Below are 26947 nucleotides of genomic sequence, written 5' to 3'. Positions count from 1 at the left end.
ATGTGACGTAAATGGCATCATTAGATTTCTTTTAAGTCAGCAGTTTATGACAGAATGCAGACCTTAAATAAAAAAACCAAGTGGAGGATTACATTACCTGATGGAGATTTTAGACTTTATGTCTGGTAGCTTTGCGTGTTTGGCACAACATGCAATGCGTCATTAGCTGGTGCAAGTGGGGATAAAATGTGCCAAGTATGCAGCTCTTACAACTTGCAGTAAGGAAAACATGCCAAAGTTACACTGGAGACCAAAGAGGAATCGTGTCTGTCCAGTCTGTCCTTGCACATACTTTAGACCAGTGGAGAGGGGAGCAGCATCTTCTGAAAACATTTATACCATGCCAGACTTTTAAAAGAGCTTCTAAACAAATCAGCGCCTCGACACCTAGAAGGTGATTGATGCCTTTCCGTAAAAATGCATCCCAGAACAAAATTACTTTTGTTTTAATCTCAGCACAGTGAACTTCTATGTTTTTATTCAAGTAAAGATGCACAGAAATTTAAACTATTGACTGGACTGGGTTGGGAATACAAAGATCTGATCATTATTGATCAATGAACACATTGTCATTTTTGGTATGAGTGAGGTGTTTAAAATGCATTCAGAGGAAGCAGAAAGAATAGAAAGCAATTTAAAAGCAAAAAATTTTCTATGACATGTCCAGATATGTCTTCAATTCATTCAAGCAATTACAGGGAGATGTTTAAAAACAGGTAACAGGAAGGCTAAATATATTACATAAGAGCTGCTTGGTTTTAGCTTTTAAGCTTTAAACTATATCATGGAATATGACTGAATTGGAAACACTGATGACCTTCAGAAAACCTTAAAGCTTCAGAGTCTAAATTCTGGAAAGAATGCACAAGAAAACCAGTGTTCATAGTTAATAGTGTCAAGCTATTGCTAAGATTCTAATTAAATCCAATTTTAAATGTAAACTCTGTAATAACTTAGTTTTCAAATATTTTCAAAAGTCTGATTCCACCTCTACATCTAATATTATTAATGGTCACTCAGCAAAGTAAGGCCAGAAGTATACATTGTGAAAGTTGTTCTTATATCTCAGTTTTTACACAGAAATTGGGATCTTGTAAAGTCTGTGTCATTAGGTCAAAAGATGAGGGAAAAAGAAGATAAAAAAAAAACTCCACCACAAAATCATTTCAAATCCAACATTTTGTCACCATTTTTGGTATCTGCTGCTAGTGCCTATGACTATGACAAATTTCACAAATGAGTAAGGAAAAATAGAGAATTAGGAACATATCCATATTTCAAATTTTACACTCAATTCCAACTCTCTAAATAACTTACTGGTATATTTTGTCATTTGTTACCTTACCTGATGAACCTGCATCGTCCAGCGATGGATAGTATCTCTTGGTGTAGTGATAATCCATTTTAAAAACAAAAAAATCTAATACTTCTCAGATGGGATGAATGAAAATGTACACTGTTCTCCTAATTACCAGCTTTACTTTACTGCAGTAAATCAAAGCCCTTCTGAGTTTGATATGCTATAGTAAATAAAGAACTCCCAAAGCTTCATTGGTATGTCTGCATCCCTTCACGGCAAGCAGAGATCTCCTTAGATGTTAACACAATCCATCTGCTCTTCTACCATGTGTGCACAGATATCCACACTTAGTAACAAGCACCTCCCTTTAAACTCTGCCAAAAACTTAACTACTTCTTGCTTCAACAGAAAATTGTTGTTTAAAATGCATCCCTTCAAGTAAAACTTTGCAAGATGTAAGGGAATGCACAACTCTGAATAGGACACTATAATATGTCTTAGCTTTCTCTTGTTCTTTCTTTAGGTTCCTCTTCACTGCCTCCTAAGCCCCTAAGACTCTGAACTTAAGACAGAGTACAGAAAAGTCCCTCGTGGAGTGTATAGTTACTGTGAACAGGGTCAGAGCCCCCCTTCCACTTCCCTCTGACCAACGTCATACTCATACACGTTTCAAGTTGGAGTTGCAGGGGAGGCACTGACAGATAGCAAAGCAGGATATGAGAAGAGGAACAGCTGTATATCATGATTGATTGAGTTACAGACAGACGGTTTTCCACTGTGCCCGTCAGTCAGAATGGATTAGCTGCTCGACTTTGGAGAGAGGAGAAGAACTAAACTATGGGAAGAGGAAAGATGATATTCAGGAAAGACGAGATGGAAACAAGGTCAGAGGGAATGCAAAGCATGTTGGCATTTGAAAAAGAATTATTTACCAAAATTCTTTCCTTAATTACGTAAAATAAGCATTCCCTAGTTGTTTCTCTGAAAGTTGTTCTTGTTTACAAGTATTTAGAGAAGGACTGAGAAAGTGGTTGGTGACCAGATTATTTACAGCATGATTGGCTGATTGGAAACTCAGAAAATTTTTATATTTTAACAACCAATGAACACAAAGTAAGCAGGTTGTGCCAGGTCACCTTGAGTTCCTCAGTATAGAAGTTGCTACTGAAGGAAGAAGAGTCAGTTAGCTATTTTCAGTATCAGTGAGGTGTCTAATACCACATGATTTTGCAAGTTTCAATAAGTTGAATTTAAGCCTTTATAAAACTAATATTTTATATTTCAAAATGTTATAAACTCAGACTAATTGTGTTTATTACTTTAAATTGTGTAACGTGTTCAGCAAGTTAACATATCCTAGTCATTATTTTTTAATTGAAATTTTATTGAAGTGTTTCATACCTTGGTCATCCAACTTTAGCACCTCCTTACAGTAGACAGTGAGATTCGTAATGGAATGGTTAACTGCAGCAGGTGTCATTGAAATCCCATTTCTTAAGCTGAATTCCATTACATTTATACCTCATAAAAAAGCATCAAATAAAATTCAAAGAATGTTTTTGTTGTAATAGCCTAAACATACAGCATGACAGTACCAGCAGAAACAGAGTTGGCATTCTACAGAGAAGTTAACTAAAAATAACTAAAAATCATTGATGAGCTAGTATAATTTCAAGGTCTAACATTTTCAGGCCTAATACGGAGAAAAGTATAAAGACTCTAAGATTCTGCAGAGGCCATGGTTTAAAAATAAAGTCAGAGGAAGCACAGCAGTATAAGAAGCTATTTAAAAGGCTACTGTATTTTCTATGGCAGCATGTGGGATGTTCAATTAGACAGCTGGAGCGGAGAGGCAGTCCTTGGTGGTGCCTGTGATTTCTTATCTTTCTGAATTTTTGGTCATTTTATACCTGAAATGGCCTGGGAGTGATTTAACAGGAGCACATTTATTAGACACCGGCATGCTCAAGGCTTCATTTTACTCCTTTGTGTTCAGCCTGGAATTGGAAATGTTAGACCTTTGCAAATCTCTTACGTCACGGCTTCCCGTGACGTAAGAGATTTGTGACCTCTTGAGGTCACAAGCAGACTGATACCAGTTAAGAATGCAAATCACTAATGTGAGACAGTAAAGACAGCTCAAAGTATTAACAGCAAATACATTTTCTGCAAAAAAAAACCCCAAACAAACAAAAAAAAACTTTGTTACAGTGACTGTCCCATCACAGAGTGTTATTATTTTGTTTCCCACACAACATAACAGAATGGGCAGATTTTTTTTATGTCGTTTCTTGTCACCTCAAAAAGAAACCAGTTAAATTATAGCAGATTTTAAAGGAAATCTTAAATTGGAAATTGATCTGTGATCGAGTAGGATGACGATTTTTTTCATAATTCAATAATTATTTTTAGATGACTCAGCCAAATGTTGTTGAAAGTACACTTCATATATCCAAGAGCCTGAGTTTATGTCTTTACATTGTAAGTTTTGTGAGTGTGCTTGTTATTTACAGCGATGTCAATTGCAGAATAGCAGGCAATCCTGACATGTCACAACCAGAACGCTGAGAATGCTCAGCATATTTACTTGATAAACGACCTTAACAAGTATCAAAATTGTCAGTTAGTTTCACCACTTGGACAAATGCATTTATTGAGAGTAAGAGTGCAACAACAACGTGAAACTGATATTTGAACTAATCCGAGCTTACAACAGAGGCTGCCTGCTAACAAGGCCGCACTCGTGTTACACTGTGTTCAACACCGTGAGGTGGCACAATGCCTTCTCCTTCCGCTGTGAGATCAAGACTACTCTTTAAGAGTAATCAGAAACCATGAGGCTCAAGATCAGTCAATCTACACCTCGGCCACTGCCGCACCCATTTATACACACAGAGCTAAAACAAGCTTTTAATTTACTTAACTACTCCTGATTAAAACTTTTTGAAGGTGTAAAGGAAAAAGTAACAAGAAAAATATGGTGTTTTAATGTTTTAAGTAAAAAAGCTGATCAAGTCTGCAGAGATGTCAATATTACAAACTGAAGACCACATAATTTAGACAGCAAAAGGGAAAAAAAACTAAATAAGTGGCTTTTAGGAAAAAGTGAGCTCATCGGATCTCATCAGTCGGATATTTATCTCTGCTGGAGTTTAGCTGCTCAAGGTGACAAATATCAAACAAAAAAAGAAAGAAAGAAAAAAGGGCTAAAACATTACTTTGTAAGTTTATATGTATAAATATTTGGCTCCCTAGCAACACTGAGCTAAAAGTAAATCAGACTACAACCTCATATATGCAATCAGCAAAGACTGAAGTTAATCATGCTCGGATTTGAAAACTGATCCAGAAGGTGGAAGACGATCATTTTGTGTGATGATTTTCTTTGGAAGGCTCTTTATTTTGGCCTCTTCATTTTACTACCATTTATTGAATTCAATGCAATCTTATTTTGAACTGTGTTCAGTACAGTTCATTTCAAGTTTCAACATGCTGTGTAGTCATTGATTGCTTCTACATATCTTGGCTTTAACAAGGAATTCTGCTGTTGACTTTCTACCATCCTGATCCTCTGACAGAGATGATAGCATCACACGGCAGTTACAGATTTCTGGTTTGTCCTGTTCTATTTCATACCTATGGTACTACTGGAGTCAGATAAGATGGTAAGATGAAAACTATTATAGTACAGTGAACTCACTGTCATGTTCAAGAAACTAGTTGAAATTAGATCTAAACAATATGTGTATTATGATATATGAAAACATATGTCACGATATGTGGATATAGACAATATATAGCGATGTGATCTAATAGAACTCCAATCTGAACCGCACAGCAGGGTAGGGGGGAGGCTGAAGCTGTTCAACCAACCAGCTAAGTAAGGTGAGTGGCACAAACTAACACACTCACTCACTCACTCTTCGGTTACCTAGCATAAACTTGTTGAGTTGCACAGTAACAATGGCGTGGAATGAAAATTGTGGATATCAAAAGCAAAGTTACGTGACTAGTTTGGTAATATTTCAGATATTTAAAACAGAAAACTAACAACTAATTATTGATAATGACTGATGAGAAAAGCTTATATTGTGATACTAGGGCTGTATCGTCCAGTCCAAGATGAAATGTTTTGACTTTGTTACATGATGCATTATCCTGCTGAAAGTAAGCATCGGAAAATGGGTAGATCAGGTAGCCCAGAATTGGACAACTTGAGCAACACTTTGCTAGGATGTGGCGTTTAAACAATGCTCAAGTGATATTCCCAGGCTAATAGTGTGTCATGAGAATATTCCCCAAACAGGTAGAATAGATCCATGCTATTCATGTTGTTTACATCAAGTTCAAATTCTGACCATACCATTTGAATATTGCAGCAGAGATAAAGATTAATCAAATCAGGCATTTATTTGTCTAATTTTGGTGAGTGTGTGAACTGTAACCTCGGTTTTCTATTCTGAGCTAATTGAAGAGACACCCATTCTGATTTTCTGCTGTTGTGGACCATTTACTTCAAGTTTCAACATGCCGTGTTTTCAGGGATCATTTCTGCATATCTCGGTTTTAACAAGGGAATTATTTGAACTGCTGTTGCTTTTCTACCTTCTTGATCCAGTCTGCCAACTCTCCTCTGACAGCAAGAAAAGTATTTTCATCCACACATCTCCTTATTCCTCATCTTCCTGTTCAACCACTGCTTGTAAATCTGCAAAGATGGTGAATATTCCTGAAATACTGAGACCAGTTTTTCTGGAACCAGAAAATGCATTAAAAGTAACGTAAATATTTTTCTTCCCCATTGTGATGCTTGTTTTCAACTGTTACAATTTTTTGAATACCTAAATTTATTGAGTTGCTAACATGTGATTGGCTGAATTGGTATTTGTGTTTGTGTAGTGGTTATAAAACTATTTCAAACAACGAAAAAGGAAAACAAGATCTAATGAAACACCAGCTCAATCAGCACCAGTTTACCACAACTCATCACAGACACACCAGCCTGCAGTGCATCATGGTTACCATCAAGCTACTCCAGTGCAATACAGCTACTTGCAACCCCATTCAACATATGACAATTATTTACCACCACCCCAAGGGCAACATGATCATCTCCCATCCAATCAGAGATATGGAAATCAACGCCCCCTTTCCACCACTTCACCACGGCCGAGGAGGAGGTGCTACGCCTGCCAACAGGAAAATCTGGAGGATTGCATTCACTGCTTCAGGTGTGGCAGCAGTGAACACTTCTCAGCTGGCTGCAGAATGAGGAGATCCGGCCAATTCAGAGGGAGTGCTTTAAACGAGCAAGGGTTACCCCAGCGGGGCAGGGAGTGACCATGTCATCAGCAGTGCCCCAACACTGTGCACACTGTGGTGCAAGCGGGTTAAAGGTGAGACTGAGACAATGTTCATCTTGTAAGAGTGTGTTATATTGCTCAGAGGGATGTCAATATGAACACTGGGCTGTACATAAAAATCAATGCTCAGCAACTTCCTGTAGTACTGTCCGAGCCACACCACGAAAGGAAAAGCAAATTAAATTTGCTCCACTAGTTGGAAAAAAATATCTGGTTGACTGCTATATCCAAGGTCAGCAAATTAGAGCATTGTGGGACTCTGGCTCACAAGTGACTGTAGTCAGTGAACAATGGAAAGCGGAACACCTGCCACATGTGACTTTGAAAGACATTTCTGAGATCATTGAAAACAGTGATACTTTGAATCTCATTGCAGCCAATGGCCAAAACATGCCATACTTGGGATGGATAGAAGTCACATTCAAACTAGCTGCAGATGGAGTTCCAACAACAGAAGTTGTTGTCCCTTCATTAGTAATTAAAGGCAATAGTCTTGCTCGCCCTATTATTGGTTCAAATGTCATTGGCCTGATAGTGGATACTGAGCTGCAGCAAAGCAAAGACACCAATAAACAGCAGTTAATCAAAGCTGTCCAAGCAGCTTTTGCCGACTTTGAAATGGATGATGCTGAGGTGTTTGTGGCTAGAGTTGCTGCTGAACAGCAATTTTTGGAGTATGATGTTAAGACCACCAGAGGACAAGTACATGTCCCAAAACATACATCAGTAAAAGTAGAGTGCCGTGTTATGATGACCCCTCTACAGGAGACCACTCTGATTTTCGAACCTAGTGTCAACCCACAGTGGTCGGAAGGTCTAGAGTTCACTGACACTCTCATAAAACTAGAGAAAGGTACAAAATCATTCATGACTGTGGATGTGCAAAATCCAACGGACCATGACATAACACTTTCTGGAAAGACTGTTATTGGGACAGCACAGCCAGTCCAAGCAGTTTACCCGACGACAATCTTTGAACAGTCCTGCTCCATGTCTCCATTAACAGTAGCTAATGTGGAGATGAAGAAACATCAAACTTCTGATTGTGACTGGGATCCCCCAGTTGATTTGGATCATCTCAGTCCCCCTGAAGAGATCTGGTTAAACAGATGTTAAGAGAGGAGTCAGGTTCCTTTTCCTGTTCGGATGAGGATATTGGATGCATCGAGAACCTGCGACTGTCCATCTCACTGAAAGACACAGAACCCGTGGCTAAAACTTACCTCTCAGTTCCAAAACCATTATATCAAGAGATGAAGAGCTATCTACATGATCTGATCACACAAGGTTGGGTGCGCAAATCAAATTCACCCTATTCTTCTCCAGTGGTGTGTGTTCGGAAAAAAGATGGGAGCTTACGCCTTTGTATCGATTACCGTGAGTTGAACCATAAGACTGTACCAGACCGCCAGCCCATTCCCAGGGTACAGGACATTATGGATGGCCTGGGAGGCAACTCATGGTTTTCGCTGTTAGATCAAGGTAAAGCTTACCATCAGGGTTTTATGGCGGAACACAGTCAGCCCCTCACTGCTTTTGTGACCCCTTGGGGTTTATATGAATGGATTAGAATACCATTTGGTTTAATGAACGCACCAGCTGCTTTCCAGCGGTGCATGGAAGAATGTCTCGAGGGACTCAGGGATGATATTTGCATTCCATACCTTGATGACATTCTTGTTTTCAGTAAGTCATTCAAAAGCCATGTTGAACATGTCAGAACTGTGCTTAGACGATTGAGAATGTATGGCATCAAATTGAAGCCAGCCAAATGTGAAATATTTCGGCATGAGGTTCGCTATCTTGGGCGCATTGTTTCATCAGAGGGCAGTAAAATTGACCCTGCTGATACCATTGCTGTCAGGGCCCTGAAAGACAAACGGCCAGCTACTGTGGGAGAACTAAGAGCCATTATGGGCCTCCTGAGTTATTACCGTCAGTATATTCGAGATTTTTCTCAAATAGCTGCCCCTCTCTATGATCTCATGAGAGCTCCCACAGATTCAAATCAAAATGACAAACATGTTACAAGGCAGAGACAGAATAAAAGAAAAACTGGGATCCCCTCCAACCTTCCCATTGTTTGGACAGAAAAACATCAGCACTTGCTTGAGGAACTGTTAGACCACCTGGTGGAACCACCAATCCTCGCCTTTCCTGATTTTAGTAAACCCTTTGTACTACACACAGATGCTTCCAATCTGGGTCTGGGGGCAGTTTTGTACCAGGAACAGGAAGGAAAAATGCGTGTAATAGCATATGCCTCACGGACACTCACCAAATCTGAAAAAAACTACCATTTCCACTCTGGAAAATTGGAATTTCTTGCCTTAAAATGGGCCGTCTGTGAGAAATTCAGAGACTATTTGATTGGCTCGTCATGCACTGTATATACAGACAATAATCCACTCACTTACGTCTTGTCTACAGCAAAGCTGAATGCAACGGGTGTCGGTGGGTGGCTGAATTAGCGGATTTTCACCTTACCATTCGATACCGACCAGGGAAAGAAAACATTGATGCAGACTCTCTGTCAAGGCTGCCAGTGGATATTAAAATCATGATGGAACACTGTACTGAGGAAATGTCATCCCGTTCAGTTCAAGCAGTTGTACAGTCAGTTGAGAACGTAAGTTCCCATGCAGTGTGGTCCATGGCACTTTCTGCTCAATGCAAAGAAATCGGCACTTCACACCAAACACTTCTTTCATTGGAAGAGATTTGTCAAGCTCAAAGGGAAGATAAAAATATTGGCCCAGTCATTGAATATCGTCAGTTAAATAAAAAACCTGACAGAAACCAGCTAAGATCACTCAGCACAGAGAGTAAAAGACTACTACACGAATGGGAAAAACTGACCTTGGATGATGACAACATCCTGCGTCGAAAAACAGCCAACCGAACACAACTTGTTTTGCCTGAAAAGTACAAAGCAACCGTTATGAAGGAACTACATGATGGCATGGGACATCAAGGGGTTGATCGAACCACTTCATTGGTGAGAGAACGCTTCTTCTGGCCATACATGCAACAGGACATTCATCACTATGTGGCTCAGAGCTGCACATGTATAAAACAGAGAAAACCAAGCCGAGAGACTAGAGCACCTCTTACTAATATTGTTACAACCCAGCCTTTTGAGTTGGTGTCTCTCGATTTCTTGCATGTTGACAAGTCAGCTGGTGGATATGAGTACATATTGGTCATAATTGATCATTTCTCGAGATTCGCCCAGGCTTATGCCACAACATCTAAGTCAGCAAAAACTGTGGCTGATAAACTTTTTAATGATTATGCATTAAAATTTGGATTTCCTCTACGTATTCATCACGACCAAGGTGGTGAATTCGAAAACCAGCTCATGTCACAACTAAGAAGAACCTCTGGAGTTTTGGGCTCGCGAACAACACCATATCATCCTGAAGGCAACGGTCAAGTTGAAAGGTTTAACCGTACGCTCATACAAATGCTGAGGACCCTTACAGAGAAAGAGAAGTCCAACTGGAAAGACTCACTGAAGAGATTGGTTTTTGCATACAATTGCACAAAATGTGAAGTCACTGGCTTTTCCCCCTTCTTTCTTCTGTTTGGAAGGACTCCAAGACTGCCAATTGATGTACTCTTCCGCTTGACACCAGAAACAGGTACACCTGATCACAAGGAGTACATGAGAAAATGGCGAGAAGGAATGCAACAAGCTTATGAGATAACGAGGAACAATGCAAGAACATCAGCTGAAAGAAGCAAAAGACACCACGATTGCAAAGTAAAGAGCTCAGAGTTGGAACCCGGAGACCGTGTCCTGGTTAGGAATTTGACCCCAAGAGGTGGGACTGGTAAACTCCGCAACCATTGGGAGGACATCATCCACAAGGTTGTGCGGCGAGTAAACAAGGATGCTCCTGTATATGAGGTGGTACCTGAACAAGGAAAGGGGAGAGATAGTAGGATACTACACCGCAACCTCTTACTTCCCTGTGACCACCTACCTCTGGAAGTTCCCCTAAAAGTTGCCAGATCACGGAGAAAAGGTTCAAAACAGACATGTGACAGTGAACTTGACAGTCAACAAAAAGACGTCAGTGATGAGGATTCAGAGGATGAATGGTTTTACTACCCATGCCCTGAACCACACAACCGAACAGGTCCCACTACTGAGGAGCACAACAATGTGTCGGCAGGCCCTGAGCCCACAGCAGTAAGGGCAGGCACGAGGCCAGAAGAGGTACAAGAGACGGTGTTAAACCTGGAGGAAGCTCAAGCGATGCCTGACCTGCTAGTGGAGCAAGATGGAGCACCTGAACACCTGGAAAATGGTGGAGCCAGCCCTCTATTACCATCCATGTCACCTGCATGCGGGAACCACAGTGGAGATGAGCAAGTACAAGATAGGCCTCAGAGAGAACGGCGACCACCACAGCGATTCACCTATGATGAATTTGGTCATCCTTCTTGTTATAGTTTGGGACTTCCACCAAGGTCCACATATTGCCTTGATCCAGTGCACTATTATGGACCCTTTCAAGCAAGGCCTATATGGCCAGGGCCAGTTCAGATGTCCACCTATGATCCTATGTTTGTGTATTGCTGATCCACCTTTTCTAGATTTGATATTGGCACTTAAAGACTTTGATTAGGTCATGTGCCTGTGTATGGACCGAGTGATCTCGCTATGGTTTTATGGATTATGGTTGTCATCTTACTCCTTTCCTTATTGAATGTCGAGGACGACATTTCTGTTGAAGGGGAGTGTGTAGTGGTTATAAAACTATTTCAAACAACGAAAAAGGAAAACAAGATCTAATGATCTGCGATCGATTATTCTGGTCTCTCAAGTTCAGCACTACAGGCAGATAAACGGTACAGATATGACAAAAGGTAGCCTAAGTTTAAAGAAGTTAAAAGAAATGTACTTTTTATTACTGTTACTTTTCTTTGTTGCTTTTCCGCCTATGTTTGTTTGTGGTTCTTGAAAAGTCTAACCTTTTGAATCGAATGTTTTGAGAGTTTGTTGGTCGTTCGGGGCTCGATTGTTTTGTCTGTTGGAATGTAGGGGGACGTAACGGTTATGCTCCATTATAACACCGGACATGCAAAGAGTAACATTGTGTCCGTGTTTTCATTACTCCCCTTTATAGGTAAAGTTCGAACTCATAAGAAATTGCTCTAACACGATGGTTGTTTAATGAACAGAGAATGTTGTGGTGATTGTTATAGCGATGTTTGTTTAATTAACAGAGAGCGCTGCGGTGATTTTGATAACTAGTTTAAGAGCTGCTATGCTATACTTAGCTTCCTGGTTAACGGCGTAGGCTACTGTGTGTGTTCGATTTGTTTTACTGTGCCGGCATAACTAGAATGTGTGTAATGTTCAATGTAACAGAGTAATGTCTGAAACTGTTTTGAAATTATAACACCGGACATGCAAAGAGTAACATTGTGTGTGTGTTTTCATTACTCCCCTTTATAGAGGCGTAACATTAACAGGAACATGTTTACCTAATAAAGTAGTCAGCGTATCTTAAGTGTCTGGCTTTTTTTCTTTCCTTACCCTGTGTCTGTATGAGATGAAGGATCTTCGCTGTGACTAGTCTTGCTGTTTCTACATCTCTCAGCATGACCTCCCCGTCCATCTTCTCCAGCTGGCCGAGGAGCATTACTACCCTGGAGTTACTGGGAACACTGGGAAAAAAAAGATATCGAAACTTGAATTCACAAAGTTCTCAACAGCTCCATGTCATACCGCTTCTGTCTCCCATGTAATTGGACACACTATGCTGTACAACAGAGGAACTGGGGTCAAATAGACAAATACATTTATATTTGATGAACTTCACTGTATTTTCTTGAGGTTTTATTTGACCCAAAGTAGCAAATACATTTAGGTCTGAGGTTGAGGATGACAACGTCAGACCTAATTTATCAGAGTGAAAAACCTAAGTGGCATCACTGCTTTTGCAAGGCACTGCATGTCAAAAACAAAGAAATATAAATAGGAACAGTCTCACTGTCCCTCCCATCGATACCAAACACACATCAGGTCTACTTTAAGATTTATTTATTATTCTACTAAAGCTGACTTAATGGCTGTTCCCAAGAGATTAGCTATTTCTGGGGTGACCAATATTTTTCTAATAATATGAACTTCCCTGGCACTGAACTAGAAGCAAGAGATTAGGGGTCACTTGGTAGAGCAAGGGCAAACAATGAAAAATCTAAACTCTGATTATACCAAGTAGAGCAGAAGTTCTCATTCCTTATAAAGAGAAAGAGAGAGACAGAGACGAAAACAGAAATAGAAAGTGAGTGATCAGGACAGAAAATTAAAAAAAATGTCAAGAATGATGGGAGAATGTAATGCATGAGCGGACAAAGAAACAAAAACAGATGTAGAACCTAAATAAACCTGAGACAGAGATGAACAAAGATTATTTTTAGCCGTGACAAATTCACATGGCTACTTCTGGAGGCCATGTAATTATCTCTGCACAGGGCTCTCTGGTACAAATACTGGCAGTCTCTCTTTCTCACATTGTCATATGTGGTGCGACCAGAAGATAAACAGAGGGATTGGACGCTGCTCTGAAGTGAATGAAAAGCTAAAACAGCACAGGGACAGAACAACATCATAAAAGCAAATCAGGAGCAAAGGAACACATAAACCAAAAAAAAATGTTTCTCTAAGCTACACACAATCCCACACATCACTGCCCCTGTGTGTGGCTGTGCACGCATCAGCTCACCCCTTCTCTGTGGCCATTTTGGGCTTGTTCATTTTTCCCCCACGTCAAAAGGTCATGTCGACTGCAAGAGAACAAAAACAAAGTCCGCATTACTAAAAGAGAACAAGTCAAAACATTGTGCATCATTTGGAAACAAGCATGATTAACCTTCATACCCCATAAGTTCCCACAGGACTCTCAACTGGAGCCGGCCAAGCAACTACGGCAAAACCAGCTGACAATAAAGCTCATCTGTCCCCAGCTTTGAATGTACTAGTCTATAAATATGTGCAGCGTTTTCCAAATTGGCAACCTGTGTATGGTCATGAAAAAGTAAAATCTTTTACAGCATAACAATATATGCAATTGAATTATAACTTGATTTCAGACTGAGAAAATGTCTGCACATGCATATTTATTTCTATCTCAAACATTGGAAAAGTCCAGAGACTCATGGTAAAACCTAAATACTTCCTCTTTGGGTTTCAGGAATTTATATGCAAGGCCTTCTTTTACTGTTAATCTTGATACTATACATTATATTTTTTAACATAGGCTGCACTCAAATGCAGAAACACTCCATTTGAGTGAAACACTGCTGGTACAACCATGAGAGGTATATAAATGGTTGAAATATTTTTTTTCTTAATCATATATAAATTATATTGAGATTTGCAAACATTAGCAAGTGCAGAACTCTCTTAAAATCCTACATTCCAACTAGGAACAGGCATTCATTACAATACAGTGACAACTAATTATGAAGTGATATTTATTATATATGTTAAACCCCAAAATTGGTTAAGATAAGATTGCTTAATTTTGCTTTTCAAGCTATTTGTGTCACTGTCAGTTATAGGCATAAATATTGCATCTGTGTTTAAAAATAAACTGCTTTGTGTCATAGTCGCAGTATTTGATGTCTTTGCAATAGTAAAACAGCCTATTTGATATTGGGTAAGATTTATATTTAGAGCATTGCTTGAGGTTTAGGGTCATGGAGTGATAGATTTGTAGGTAAACAGACTGCAATGAGTTGTGATATTGAATGAGCACTGCAACACCCCATTTCTTTTCATGTAAAGCCATTCAGGAGTCTTCTCAGGACAACACAAACTACTGCCTAATTTACCATAGTTTTGGAAATAAATTCCTGGTTGTCATCGCATTTTGTCAAGTCATGTAACTGTGACAGGAAATGTAGCAGACCCAGTGTACTATGATGAACTCATAAAATTGTTTGGATATGATTGTATAAAGTTTAAACCATGCCAAAAATGGAAAGCAATGGCCGCTTCTCTAAAATTATCAAGTAGATGTGCCTTCTACTGGGCAATGCATTAACAGGCTGAACATGTTATCAAACAGATTAGTCTTCACAACTTCATATCCAGACTAGTATATGGGGTGTAGGTCTTATGTTTAGCCCCATTTTGCACTACTCTAGATTCATTTTCTAAAATTATTCTTTTATAATTTTTCTCTTTTTTAAACACTTTTACTGAATCTGCATTGGAATTAAAACAGTGTCCAATTAATAGGTTGGAATGACATTGACAACATAAAAATGTAAAAAAAAAAATCCTGGGCATGAGCAGAGCAAGGCAGAAGTTTCAAAAGTTTAGTTTCCCCTAAAATAAATCGTCCTTGTATTTTCAGAGTTTTTATTCTTTCCTATCACTATTTAAGTCTTGCATTTAAAGCTAAATGTGAACTGAATGAACACAAAGCTAAATTATGTGCAAATTGCTGAGAAAAACACTATATTTAAAAAATAAACACATTTAGAAAGGAATTTTTTTTCACCTAAAGTTTTGTGGCAATATGGGCAGAAAGTGCAGAAGCAGCTGAGAATCAGGAAACTTGCTCAACAGTTTTGGGTTTTATTATGATTTTTTTTTTTTCACAAAATTTCTCATATTCATACTGAAACAGCCCTTCATCGTCACTATATGCAGGAAGATTTATCAGATAATTTAGAGGGATAATTATGATTTGAGGGGGAGTAAAGCTGCAGCCAAAGGGTAGCTCATACTTTCAAAAACCAGTTTAACAGCTGACACATTACCCATTCTTCTCTTCGCCAAAAACAGGCAGTAGACCGGTCTTCTCCCACAATGTAGAATTTAGTAAGGACGCAGTTTTGCCTCATCTTTAAACAAGGCTTCTGACAGCAAGTTCAAATTTGTATTTTACTTCATTGTTTATCTTATAGATGCCAAGTTGGATAACCCAGTTGAGGATTATGGCCTCTGCACCTGCTGTGCTGGTCACTCATTAACGGCCGCCTGTCTGCACCAGCAGGCCGGCTAACGGTGAAATAAGCTAGCAATGCTCGATTTATAACCCAAAGCGAGCTAAGACAAAACAGCATATTCTTACAATAAAAGCAAAATTACCATTTCTCAAACCTGCACGAAATGGAGATGCCGTCCAGCTGAGAGAGGACCAAGTCTGAGATAAGGGGGACTGCTACTGTTTCCCTGAAACGCCCTGCTGATGTGATGAGAGCAGAGGGAGTAGCAACGCGAGAGTAACGACGTCTTTCTATTTTGTTTGTTCGATGCGTAATTACAATAAAAAACGAATGTAAATCACGTCTTATAATACAACTTCTACGTTATCTTCAGTTTTTACATTTTAATTTAGTCAATTCAGCGCTACATTGTGTATAGGAGAGTACCACGTACCCATTTGGACTACAAATCCCAGGTCGACTGCAGCCTATGACGTAAAATTTATGTTCCAGACTTTACAGTGTTCGAAGGAATTAAAAAACAAGGTTAGTGCTGGTTTATAACAATTTAATGATTCGTGAGTCACTGATTTCGTGTTTGTTATATTGGAGATGGTGAAACAACATATAAAAGATTCATAATTATGTTTTATTTGCTGTAAATACGTCGTTACAAGTATTAGTTTGCACACGGTATCTGAAACTGGCGAAAGCTAGCTAACATCATCACGCGTCTTTACCATTATTACACTGTCGCGTTGGCTTCATCTTTGTGTTTGTACGTTTTAGGTAAAATGTCACGAGGTTTTTTCTGATAGCACTAGGAGAAAGCCCAAATACGCAGTTACGCCATGCATGTGCCTTACATACTGTGCTCAGACTTTCTGAAATCATATTCAATGTCCTCCTGAACACAATGTGAGATCGATTTAAATAAGCCCATACAGATCATGGCCAATAACCACTTATTGATCAAGTGTGCTAATATTTAAAGAGTCCACTCCTTAGCCAATTTAACGCGCCAGTGAATCGGTCTATGAACCGATTACTATACTAATGAAGCTAATCCTGTTTAAAATTAAAATTTACTTCGTTGCACTTTTTAAAAGTACTTCAAAAATCTCTTGCAGTCAGTTTTGGAGGTGGACTGCAGGTCTCTGTCGACCAGGGGAGCTCAAGTCAAGTCCTCCAGAGCTACCATCCTGCAACTATCAGATGCATCTCTGCTCCAACACACCTGAATCAAATGAATGGCTCGTTTCCAGGCCTGTTCAGAGCTGATCCCGGTCTGTTGGAGTAAGCTCTATAGGACTGGACTTGAGCACCCTGCTGTAGACAAAGTCCATCAAACCCAAATATTACTTCAAAAAAAGTCGTGGGGGAAACTGATTATTGAGTAAACAGTTTTTAAGCTCTGGTAATGTTACATTGTCAGATCCTTGACATAATCTTCTCTTTTCGCTTTAAGTTATTATTGGTTACCATGGTGATGAAGTCAGCAGTTGAGGATGATGATACTGGCTGGGTGCTGGGCATACCAGAGAAGATGAAGAACAATGCCAATTGGGTTGATATCACTCATGAGTTCAAGGGTGCTGCAAAGGTAAAACATTTTATTGATATTTCACTGATTGGAAATTCAGCAGATCCAGAAGGGATGATTATTTTTACAAACATGTTCTTATCTTGTTTTGCAGAGTTAAACCTCGGAGAATTGCTTCACGATAAACTGTAAGCATGACAAAATTGCATTCATTATTACGTGATTAGGTACAGCTTCTCAAAAAAACTAATCAGAATTAAGGTTTAGCTCACTGGAAAGAGGATTTGTTGTTGGTTAATATTCCTTAACACTTTTCAGTTTTACATTGTTTGTAGTTTAGTTGTTTAATGAAAACAAAATAATTTTCATATCATTTTCTTCAGAAGAGAAAAGAATGAGTTTTCTCTTATGGTGCAGGTTTGGCTTGTTTGAGGCCATGTATGCAATCGAAATGATGGATCCTAAGATGGATGCAGGAATGATTGGAAACCAGGTCAACAGGAAAGTGCTAATTTGAACAAGCAATTAAGGTACAGCAGTTAAAAACACAAAGCAAAATTGCTACCATGCAACTTACACATTTACTTTATCTGCTCTATTGTATAGAAATCTAATGAAGCAACTATCTTTGTGTAACTTGATTTACTATTTGACATTAATTTCAGGAGGGTGCCATCAAGGTGAAAGAGCTCAGTCTTCCTGAGCTCATTGGGATCATTGACACTTGTTTCTGCTGTTTGGTGAGGGTTTTTTTTATTTCTGGTAAATTGCCTATTTATAGTTCCTTAAGTTCAAGTGGGCATGCAATATTATGGGATTTCTCTTAAATTAAAGCAGTGATGGTCAAGAAGATGCTATGGTCCAGAGGTTTTCTGAGATTTCACGGGATGTAGAAAAATGTATATTAAAAGTTGATTACATCAACTACTTGCATTTATTTACTTACTGAAGGATTGAAGAATCTGATCCAAGAAAATTTTATCAAGACAATTGGTCCACAAAATTCTTAGTTCTGCTGGTTTGAAGTTTGCATTCATCCATGCTTGAGTGTCCTATTAATTTGAGGCTTTTTAATGATGAATTTTTATAAGTGGATTAATAATATATCAGAAAATGATGGTGTTTTTGACTTGTTTTTCTTCAATCCCAAATATATACATCAACCCCCAAATATTGTTTGGTTAATATTACCTTTAGCAAGTATTACCTTTCAAGTATCCATCAGCAACAATTCCCCCTGGACATTTGACCACTTTTCTTCAGTATTGATGGAGTTGGTCTTAGCTGAGCATCCTTGAAGCTTTATGTTGGCCTCTTTGTTTAATCCATAACTATTTTGATGTATTTGAAATCCTTGCCTTGTGAGAGTCCTTTGGGAAAACGTTTTATGGCCAGAGGAAGCAAAGATTGAGCTACTTGACCACAGTGAAAACTGGTCCTTGTTTTTATATTTTTTAAAGTTACTATAAAAACATAAAATTCAGTGTCATACATTGTGTGTTTTTACATGCGTTTACCTAGATAACATGGCTGGAGGGTCACTCGTTGGCACAGACCGTCTTCACCTGCCTGTATGTACATAACCCCGACCTCATTGAGGAGCCAGCACTCAAAGCCTTTGCCCTGGGTTTACTAAAAGTGTGTGACATCGCACGAGAAAAAGTAAACAAGGCAGCTGTGTTTGAAGAGGTGAGCTGTTTACCTCTCGTGCTCATTGTGGGGATAAATGTTAGAGAAAGCTACAGGTATGAAGTCTAGTCAGAAAAGCCTTGAGGAATGTATTCTAAGTCACTCATTAACACGCTGTGGTGCATTACATCTCCACTGGAGCTCCTCATTGAAGAGTAGGCCCAACTGCGACTGTACTTGGCAGCTTCCAGGTGTGAATGTGTGTAAATAACTGAATGTGGTCAGGCCATTACCTCCGAGAAAAATGATCCCTTGATAAATTTCAAGATTCCTGTGCAGGAAATTTAGTATGGGATTTGATTACTGCATGTTTCAGGTATTTACTAATACATGAAAAAAATAGGAGTGTAGAAAAATACTCATATTTTCATTCCCATTGAATAAATGTTATCTTTTGCTCCTTAATTTTTTTCATCCTTTATTCTATTTTTACCTCCTTTGTCTTCTAATTTTCTTCTCTTGTTTCCATATTTTCGTCCTTAAGTTTTTCTTGCGTGGTCCTTTCTTCCTGATCTCCCTCCTCTTTTGCCCTTCTTTCCTTATTTCCATCCATCTTCCCAGTTTCTTGCTTTTTTTCCAAGTTTCAAAATGTTTAGCCACTGAAGAAAGAAACTAAATTAAGATACAAATTGGTTAATTAATTTAATGTGTTATACCATTTGAGAAGAGAGATGATTTGAAACATTTTAATTTCATTAATGTTTAATTAATGATTTTTAACTCATGTTTTCTATAGGAGGATTTCCAGGCGATGACTTATGGGTTCAAGATGGCCAATAACATCACTGACCTGCGGGTGACAGGTGCTTATTTGTTGTATGTTGTAAACATGTGCAGTGTGTTCAGATAAATAAGATGTTTCTTTCTCTCATGCTGATCTTTTGTAGGCATGCTCAAAGACGTGGAAGACGAGTTACAGAGGAAAGTCAAGGTATTTTACTTTTACTGCAGCCGATTTTCATATTCAGGATCACTAGATCAAGTGAGAAAAAAAAAACAAGGAAGACATCAGAATGTTTTAAGTGGCCTTGGGAATCAAACATTAACATTTGCTTAGCTTCTTTCTTAATATGTTTGAAAATTTGAAACTCCTTGGCATCTGAGGAAATCCATTTCGCCTATCATTTTCAAACGTGCGTTTTCTTTTTTGTCAGTGTATGTTTTCGGTGTCACTCTGTCTATTTCGTAAGCTTTACTGCTGATCCAGTAGACTTCCCGTCTCCAATGTCACTGGTGGCTCTTTGAAGAAACAATTGTTTTTTGTTTACATGCACAATACATGATGTCCACTCCGCAATCATGTAAATGAAAAAATTTGATCTAATATTGACGGTAGGGAGACTACAGCCAAAATAACTGCATTGAGTGTGTGGGGCAAGTTGAGCCAGCGTATGGTTAAATGGATCAACTTTCGACTTTATTTGCTACACTTATCTTCAGTTTATGACCTCATGTTGTAGCTCATACATATTACAATTGACATACGAAACTAATTTTAAAATATTTCTGAAATGCAATTCTTATAAAACTTATAAATTCACTTTTAAAACTGAAAAACAGTTTTTAAGAAACAGAAGACGAACCGCTTTACCCATAAGGTTCTTACTTTCAAAAACGTTGACAAATGATGCCTTCTCAATTATTTGGTTACATCATCAATGTTTTTTCATTTTGTTATTTTATTTTTTTTACCATTTTAGAGAAACAAGGGGTGGTTCAGCTTATGCGTTGACTCAATTAAGCCCAATGTCCCCTGCTTTCTATGTCCTGATATATGTTGCTTCTCCTCGCAGAGCACACGCAGCCGGCAAGGCGAGCAGAGAAACCCAGAAGTTGAGCTGGAAGTGAGTTTACTGTGTTATACATATTTAGTATAGATTTTCTTTTAGCACATTTAGCTGTGCTACCTTCTGATGGGTGTGGGATTGCATGCAGTGAATCATATTGCCCCATTGTTGTTAATCTAATAGCTTTACACTTTTGCATATATCTCACATATTGTTTGCTATCTCATTTGTGGTCGTGTGAAATTCAAATGAGCTTTAAAACTGGTTTGAAATTTTCAGTAGCTTTGTTGTAATAAATATGGGAAATGAAATTGTCCTGAACATTAAAAATCATGTTCGTTGTTAATTTAAAGTAAGAAATACATGCCAGGAAAACACTAACATCTTGTGTATTTTCATTTTTTTTTGTAGCACCAGCAGTGTCTGGCACTTTTCAACAGAATCAAGTTTACACGCCTGCTGCTGACTGCTCTGATTGCCTTCACCAAGAAAGAGGTAAGGTGCAAACAAAGAAACGTGCAAGACCAGGAAAACAGCCACATACAATTCAGAAGCACACAGACTGGAACATTAAATATCATGACAACTGATTTGGCAATTCAAAAACCTGATCAGATTGTTATAAAACCAATGGAAAAGTCTAATAACTAAACAGAATCTGAATAAGATATTTATTCCTGTAAAAAATAAATAAGCTTTTTTTTAGGTTGAAAACATAGAAATGCACAATAGAATAGAATAGAATAGCATTTATTGTCATTGAACAGGATTCAACGAAATTTCTATTGCAACTCCCGTGCAAAAAGTCAAAAAATACAATATTAAATAAACAAATACACAATAATAATAATATATACAACTAAAATTAACTAAAGGCACTCAACCACACCAAAGAAGAAGCAGCAGGTCCAATTATGGTAAAGTGCAGATGATGTGACAGTGCAAGTGCAATGGCTGTGGGGGTGGGGGGTATGTGAGGTTATGATATGTGTGGGAGGGGCGGCAGGGAGTAATGGCTCTGACGGCTGTGGGAAGATGTGAATGAAAGAAAAACTTATTGTAATTGTATATTTACCAGACCAGCTCAGTGAGTGAGGCCCAGAAGCTTGTAGCTCAGGCAGCTGACCTCCTGCCACCCATTCATTCCAGCATCCAGTATGGCATCCAATCCCAAAATGACACCACAAAAGGAGGTAACACACACCTTGAAGCCACCAAGTCAAGCTTAAGCTTTGATATTGAAATCATTTACAAGCTTTAAGTAAACTGTGCATGAAGTTATGTATAAATTATTTGCATTTTTGTGTTCTAGATTTTTTTTATTTAGCCAATATTGTTTTTATCTTGCTCCATTCTACCAGATTTGATCTTTACAAGCTTTTTCAGGTTTTTAGTAAAAAAAAAAAAAAAATGATGAACTTGTTTGTGTGTGAAAATGTCAGACCACCCCATCATGATGGGCTTTGAGCCTCTAGTGAACCAACGACTGCTGCCACCTACCTTTCCTCGCTACGCCAAGATCATCAAGAGGGAGGACATGGTGGCTTACTTCAGCAAGCTCATAGAACGCATCAAGACGGTTTGTGATGTGGTCAACACCACAAACCTACACGGCATTCTGGTAAACACAGTACAATAAGCTACTTCAGAACACAAAATGTTCTTTTCCGTTTTGTTCATAACTTTCTTTCAGTAAAAAACACAGAAAAAGATTGTTTTTTGTCACTATTTTTCAAATGATTCTTAGTTATTTATTCTTGGCTTCTCTGGAAACCGTCCTGTAAATATGGTTTCCAGGATGTTTTGTGGATGAAGGAGCTCTGACTCTTGTTTTTTCAGGACTTCTTTTGTGAATTCAGTGAGCAGTCACCCTGTGTGCTCTCCAGATCTCTTCTCCAGGTATGAAAATACGAGTCTCCTCTTTTGTCCTCACAGCTAGTGTTGAAAACGTACCTAAAAAGGATTTAACAAAATTTCTCCAAACTGAACTTATTGGATCTCATTTTGTAATTTCTTATGTACTTTTTGAACTAGAACAGGTTTTTTTCAGTCATTTGACGACAAGCAATTATTTCCTTTTGAAATTGGCATGAGTATCAAGAAATTTGAGAACCAGGTCTTTTACCTACTCTTGAAATTGGGAAAGACAAGTGTATTCTGTTCAGATAAGACAGATGAGTATTGAGCTTCATTAGTGATAAAATGACCGCAAGGAAACACATTTTTCTTGTGGCCACTTTACTGGGAGGAGACATGGCATTATGTATGACATTAATAATCGAACTAATAATCTTTCTGAGGTTTGTATCATGGAAATTTCCAGTTGTGTCATTAGGTGGACTTAGTTGCTACATAAATATGTTGCTATTTGATTGCAAAATATGTATGTAGATGATTAAAAACCTACATACAAATTTGTATTTGTATGTAAATATATATAACCCCATGACTAATGAATTATTGGTGGGTTCCTCATGGTTCTGTACATGGGCCACTTTAAAACTAGAGCACCACCCACGTGTTGTGGCAATCACTGAATCCATATTTTATAAATTAACATATTTAAAGCTCACATAGCTGACTTCTTTGCCTGGACTTTTCTAACCGATAAAAGATATAATAATCTTGGTGTAGGAAAACTTCTGACTTTAAAGAAAGTCACAAAACATGTTTTTTTTTTGTTTTGTTTTGTTTATTTCCGTAATGCTTTGGCATTTGGCAAACACAAATGATATTGATAATCCTAAGTGACCTGAAACAGGAAATGTTTCATCTGATTTAATGTGAAGAAGGTGAGGAAAAAATGTAAGTTTGTTTATTTTTGTTTTGTTTTGAAGTGCATGTAAGTCTCTTCTTTTCAGACGACGTTCCTGATAGACAATAAGAAAGTGTTTGGCACTTACCTGATGCAGGACATGATTAAAGATGCCCTGAGATACTTTGTTAGTCCACCAGTCCTCTCCTACAAGTAAGTTTTTGTTAAATGTAGGGTATTATCATCATTACAATATTATAATTAGTAGATTATGCGTAATGTGTACAGTCTTTGCTTCTATCAGCAGCTTAGCTGCCTTTAAGGTTAGAATTAATGTTGTCTTTAGTAAATAATGTGATTTTTGTGTCCAGATGTTGTCTCTCCAACAACCACCAGGCCAAGGACTACATCGACTCCTTTGTTACTCACTGCTCCAGGGTACATTCTAGACATTCAAATTTGTGCATTGATGTACTTCCTGGGATTTTAGAACATTAGCTTAGATCATTAGTGCGGTTACAGGGAGCTGTGCCTCGTGAGATGTGATTATTACATATCAACTGCTACGGTTTCATAACACCTCCACTGAAACCTGCTGTTTTCCGGTGCAGCCTTTCTGCAACCTCATCCAGATCCACGGACACAACCGAGCGCGGCAGAGAGACAAACTGGGCCACATTCTTGAAGAGTTTGCTACGCTACAGGATGAGGTGAGATTCAGTCATTGTAGAGGTTAAACAAAATATCAGTGATTTGTTGTGCATATCACAAGCTAGATTAGCTTGGGGAGTTTAGGTGCTTTATAAGATGTTCATTTTTTTGTGCTCTTCAGGCTGAGAAGGTGGATGCAGCACTGCACAGCTTACTGATGAAATTGGAGCCTCAACGGCAACATTTGGCCTGTCTCGGCACCTGGATCCTGTATCATAACCTGAGAATCATGATCCAGTATCTCTTGAGTGGTTTTGAACTGGAGCTTTACAGCATGCATGAATACTATTACATCTACTGGTCGGTGCTAATGTATTATTTTTAATTTGGCTATATCTAAAGAAAAAAAATATATGAACTAATCAACTGTTTTTGTTTTTTTTGTTTTGTGGTTGTAGGTACTTGTCAGAGTTCCTCTATGCATGGCTAATGTCGACACTAAGCAGAGCTGACTCCTCTCAGATGGCAGAAGAGCGGATTCTGGAGGAACAGCTGAAAGGACGGAGCAGCAAAAAGACCAAGAAGAAGAAGAAAGGTGCAGTTTTCAGTCTAACCTAAGCATGATTCGGAATATTAGGTTTCCATGTGGAAGTGACATGAGGCTCCAGAGCACTGAAACTGCTTTATTGTGCTTTGCAGTTCGCCCCCTTGGCAAAGAGATCACCATGAGTCAAGCATACCAGAATATGTGTGCTGGCATATACAAGGTAGGAAACAATAAATTATGTTTTTGACACCCTTCAATTTGTCCATGTCCTTCCTCATTCTCTTCTGTCAGACCATGGTAGCTTTGGATATGGACGGAAAGGTGCGAAAGCCCCAGTTTGAGCTGGACAGCGAACAAGTCCGCTACGAGCATCGCTTTGCTCCCTTCAACAGTGTAGTTACTCCCCCGCCTGTGCACTACATCCAGTTTAAGGTAAAGTCATGTGTGACCTATTCAGCAGTCCGCCTATCCTACCGCAACCGTTTTATTTTGTTTTTCTTCCCATCTCCAGGAAATGTCAGATCTGAAAAAGTACAATCCTCCACCAGGTTCTGCAGACCTTTACCTGGCTGCCAGCAAACACTTCCAGCAGGCCAAGATTATCCTAGAAAGTGTGCCAAACCCAGACGCTGAGGTCAGGAAGTCAATCTGTTGTTCATCTGTTATGGTGGAACATTTTTCAGTTTTTGCAAGCTCTAAAAGCAGATAAATATTAAAGTATCAGTAAATAATTCAGTTTCTACAGTAATGAAATTTGATGCCTAGAAGAATCAGAAGTATTTTAAATAAAAATACCTGGTGGCTTAAAATGTTTTTGATCAAACATTAATCCCTATTGCCAATCTATGAGTGCAATTATTATCATGTTGGAATGACAACACATTTATTTCTTCTCTATTATTTATGGCTATCAGTATCAAATAATAAATTATTGATGGCAGGTAAAACGCATACTGAAAGTGGCCAAGCCCAACATAGTAGTGATGAAGCTTCTAGCCGGGGGCCACAAGAAGGAAACCAAGGTAACACGATTTATTTACAATGAAAACATCTTAGATCTATTTCAAAATGTAGACTAGTTTATGTTTTTAAAAAGAAAGCAGTCTGTTTTCTGTCAAGTAAGTTTTTAGCTGTTATGCATCAGCTGTACTTTATTGGAGTGTGATAAATTTTATTTTCCTGTATCTCCAGGTGCTGCCAGAGTTTGATTTCTCCGCTCACAAATATTTCCCTATTGTCAAGATCATTTGAATCCCACAGTCTGGCACCAGAAGGACTCAAACACCCTGACCTAGTCCATGTTGGAACGATAGTAAAATCACCCAGCTGTAACATCACATAGAGCTGTGTCTTGTCTTCTATTTCTGACTTTACTGAGGTTTTTTTTTTGTTTTGTTTTTGTTTCATTATCCCATTAAAAAGCATCTTCTGAACACTGGGATTAATGTGTGTATATCTTCATTAAATCTCTGTTTTAATGTTGGTGATCGTGTCGAGTCAAATGAAAGCATGAGTTTTTACACTGAAAAACTTAGCTTCATAATCATATTAAGGACAACAATTATTTAGTCTGCTCATAAAAACATTCACAGATAAGGTGGGGGAGTTTATTTTCTAGCTGTAACCTATGCAATAAGTCTCTGACTAATTCTTAATGTGTAAAAAAATAACTGTGGTTATAGTTTCTGTTTTTAGCTCCATTTGTGTCATTTCTGGAACTATTTTGTAAAAGGAGATATTTTTACAGTAACTTGAGAGCTGACCTTGAGTGTCATGGCCCCATATTGACCTTGAATATTAAATTCAGTTCAAAAGATCTTGTTTGGCTGACCGTCCTGTTGACTTTACTGTACAACTGTCAAGTTAGTCTCCAGTTCTCTCCATAATGACATTTCTGTATTAAAAATTATTTTTTGGTGGACTAGGTATACTGTTAGGTATACTAACTTATCTCTTAAGTTTATTCAGTAAGCTTAAGAGAAATTGGTCACTCGGTGTATATAATTTAATATTTGACATTCATGTATATACTACTAGGAAAAAGTAATCACACTTACTGTTTTCTGTCACATTTCAGATCATCACACAAATATCGGTCAAAGACAACATAAGTAAATACAAAAATAAAGTTTCAACTAATTAAAGTTACTAAACTCAGCTGGGAAAAAATAATTGCCTTCTAAATCTAATAATTAATGTCAGCAACATCTGAGTTTTTACTGATCCAAGTTTGAGAATTAACTTGTTTAAGATTACACTACTGTATCTGAACTAGATTTGAGCCTTACCTTCACTAATACTGACCTTAACTGAGGCAGGTGGGACTATGTACATCTGTCAAAAAAGAATTAACA

The 26947-nt window shown here is 38.3% G+C and overlaps 2 protein-coding genes across 2 annotated transcripts in view; one reads left to right on the top strand and one right to left on the bottom strand.

Moving 5' to 3' along the window:
- The window catches only part of agtpbp1 (ATP/GTP binding carboxypeptidase 1), a 34816-nt gene extending 18760 nt beyond the window's left edge, over positions 1 to 16056 (bottom strand). Inside the window, 3 exon segments of the mRNA XM_055039269.1 lie at positions 12215 to 12345; positions 13407 to 13467; positions 15785 to 16056. Of these exon segments, the coding sequence (XP_054895244.1) occupies positions 12215 to 12345; positions 13407 to 13438 (163 nt within the window). The 5' untranslated portion in view covers positions 13439 to 13467; positions 15785 to 16056.
- Positions 16057 to 16074: 18 nt separating this feature from the next.
- Positions 16075 to 26034, top strand: LOC129365794 (N-alpha-acetyltransferase 35, NatC auxiliary subunit-like). Its single transcript, XM_055039270.1, is given in 24 exon segments — positions 16075 to 16167; positions 17090 to 17224; positions 17321 to 17352; positions 17582 to 17674; positions 17676 to 17694; positions 17830 to 17904; positions 18686 to 18853; positions 19590 to 19656; positions 19741 to 19784; positions 20647 to 20697; positions 21052 to 21135; positions 21719 to 21833; positions 22083 to 22261; positions 22480 to 22539; positions 23502 to 23608; positions 23767 to 23833; positions 24007 to 24105; positions 24228 to 24406; positions 24505 to 24641; positions 24746 to 24813; positions 24885 to 25025; positions 25105 to 25227; positions 25535 to 25615; positions 25785 to 26034. Coding segments are annotated over 24 exon segments (2226 nt in total). The 5' UTR covers positions 16075 to 16125; the 3' UTR covers positions 25845 to 26034.
- Positions 26035 to 26947: the final 913 nt, after the last annotated feature.

Source organism: Poeciliopsis prolifica, unplaced genomic scaffold, assembly GCF_027474105.1.
Source record: "Poeciliopsis prolifica strain line A6 unplaced genomic scaffold, Auburn_PproV2 SCAFFOLD014, whole genome shotgun sequence".
Classification (NCBI taxonomy): Eukaryota; Metazoa; Chordata; class Actinopteri; order Cyprinodontiformes; family Poeciliidae; genus Poeciliopsis; species Poeciliopsis prolifica.
The sequence above is the reverse complement of the archived record's forward strand: the minus strand, read 5'-3'. Positions and strand labels throughout refer to the sequence as shown.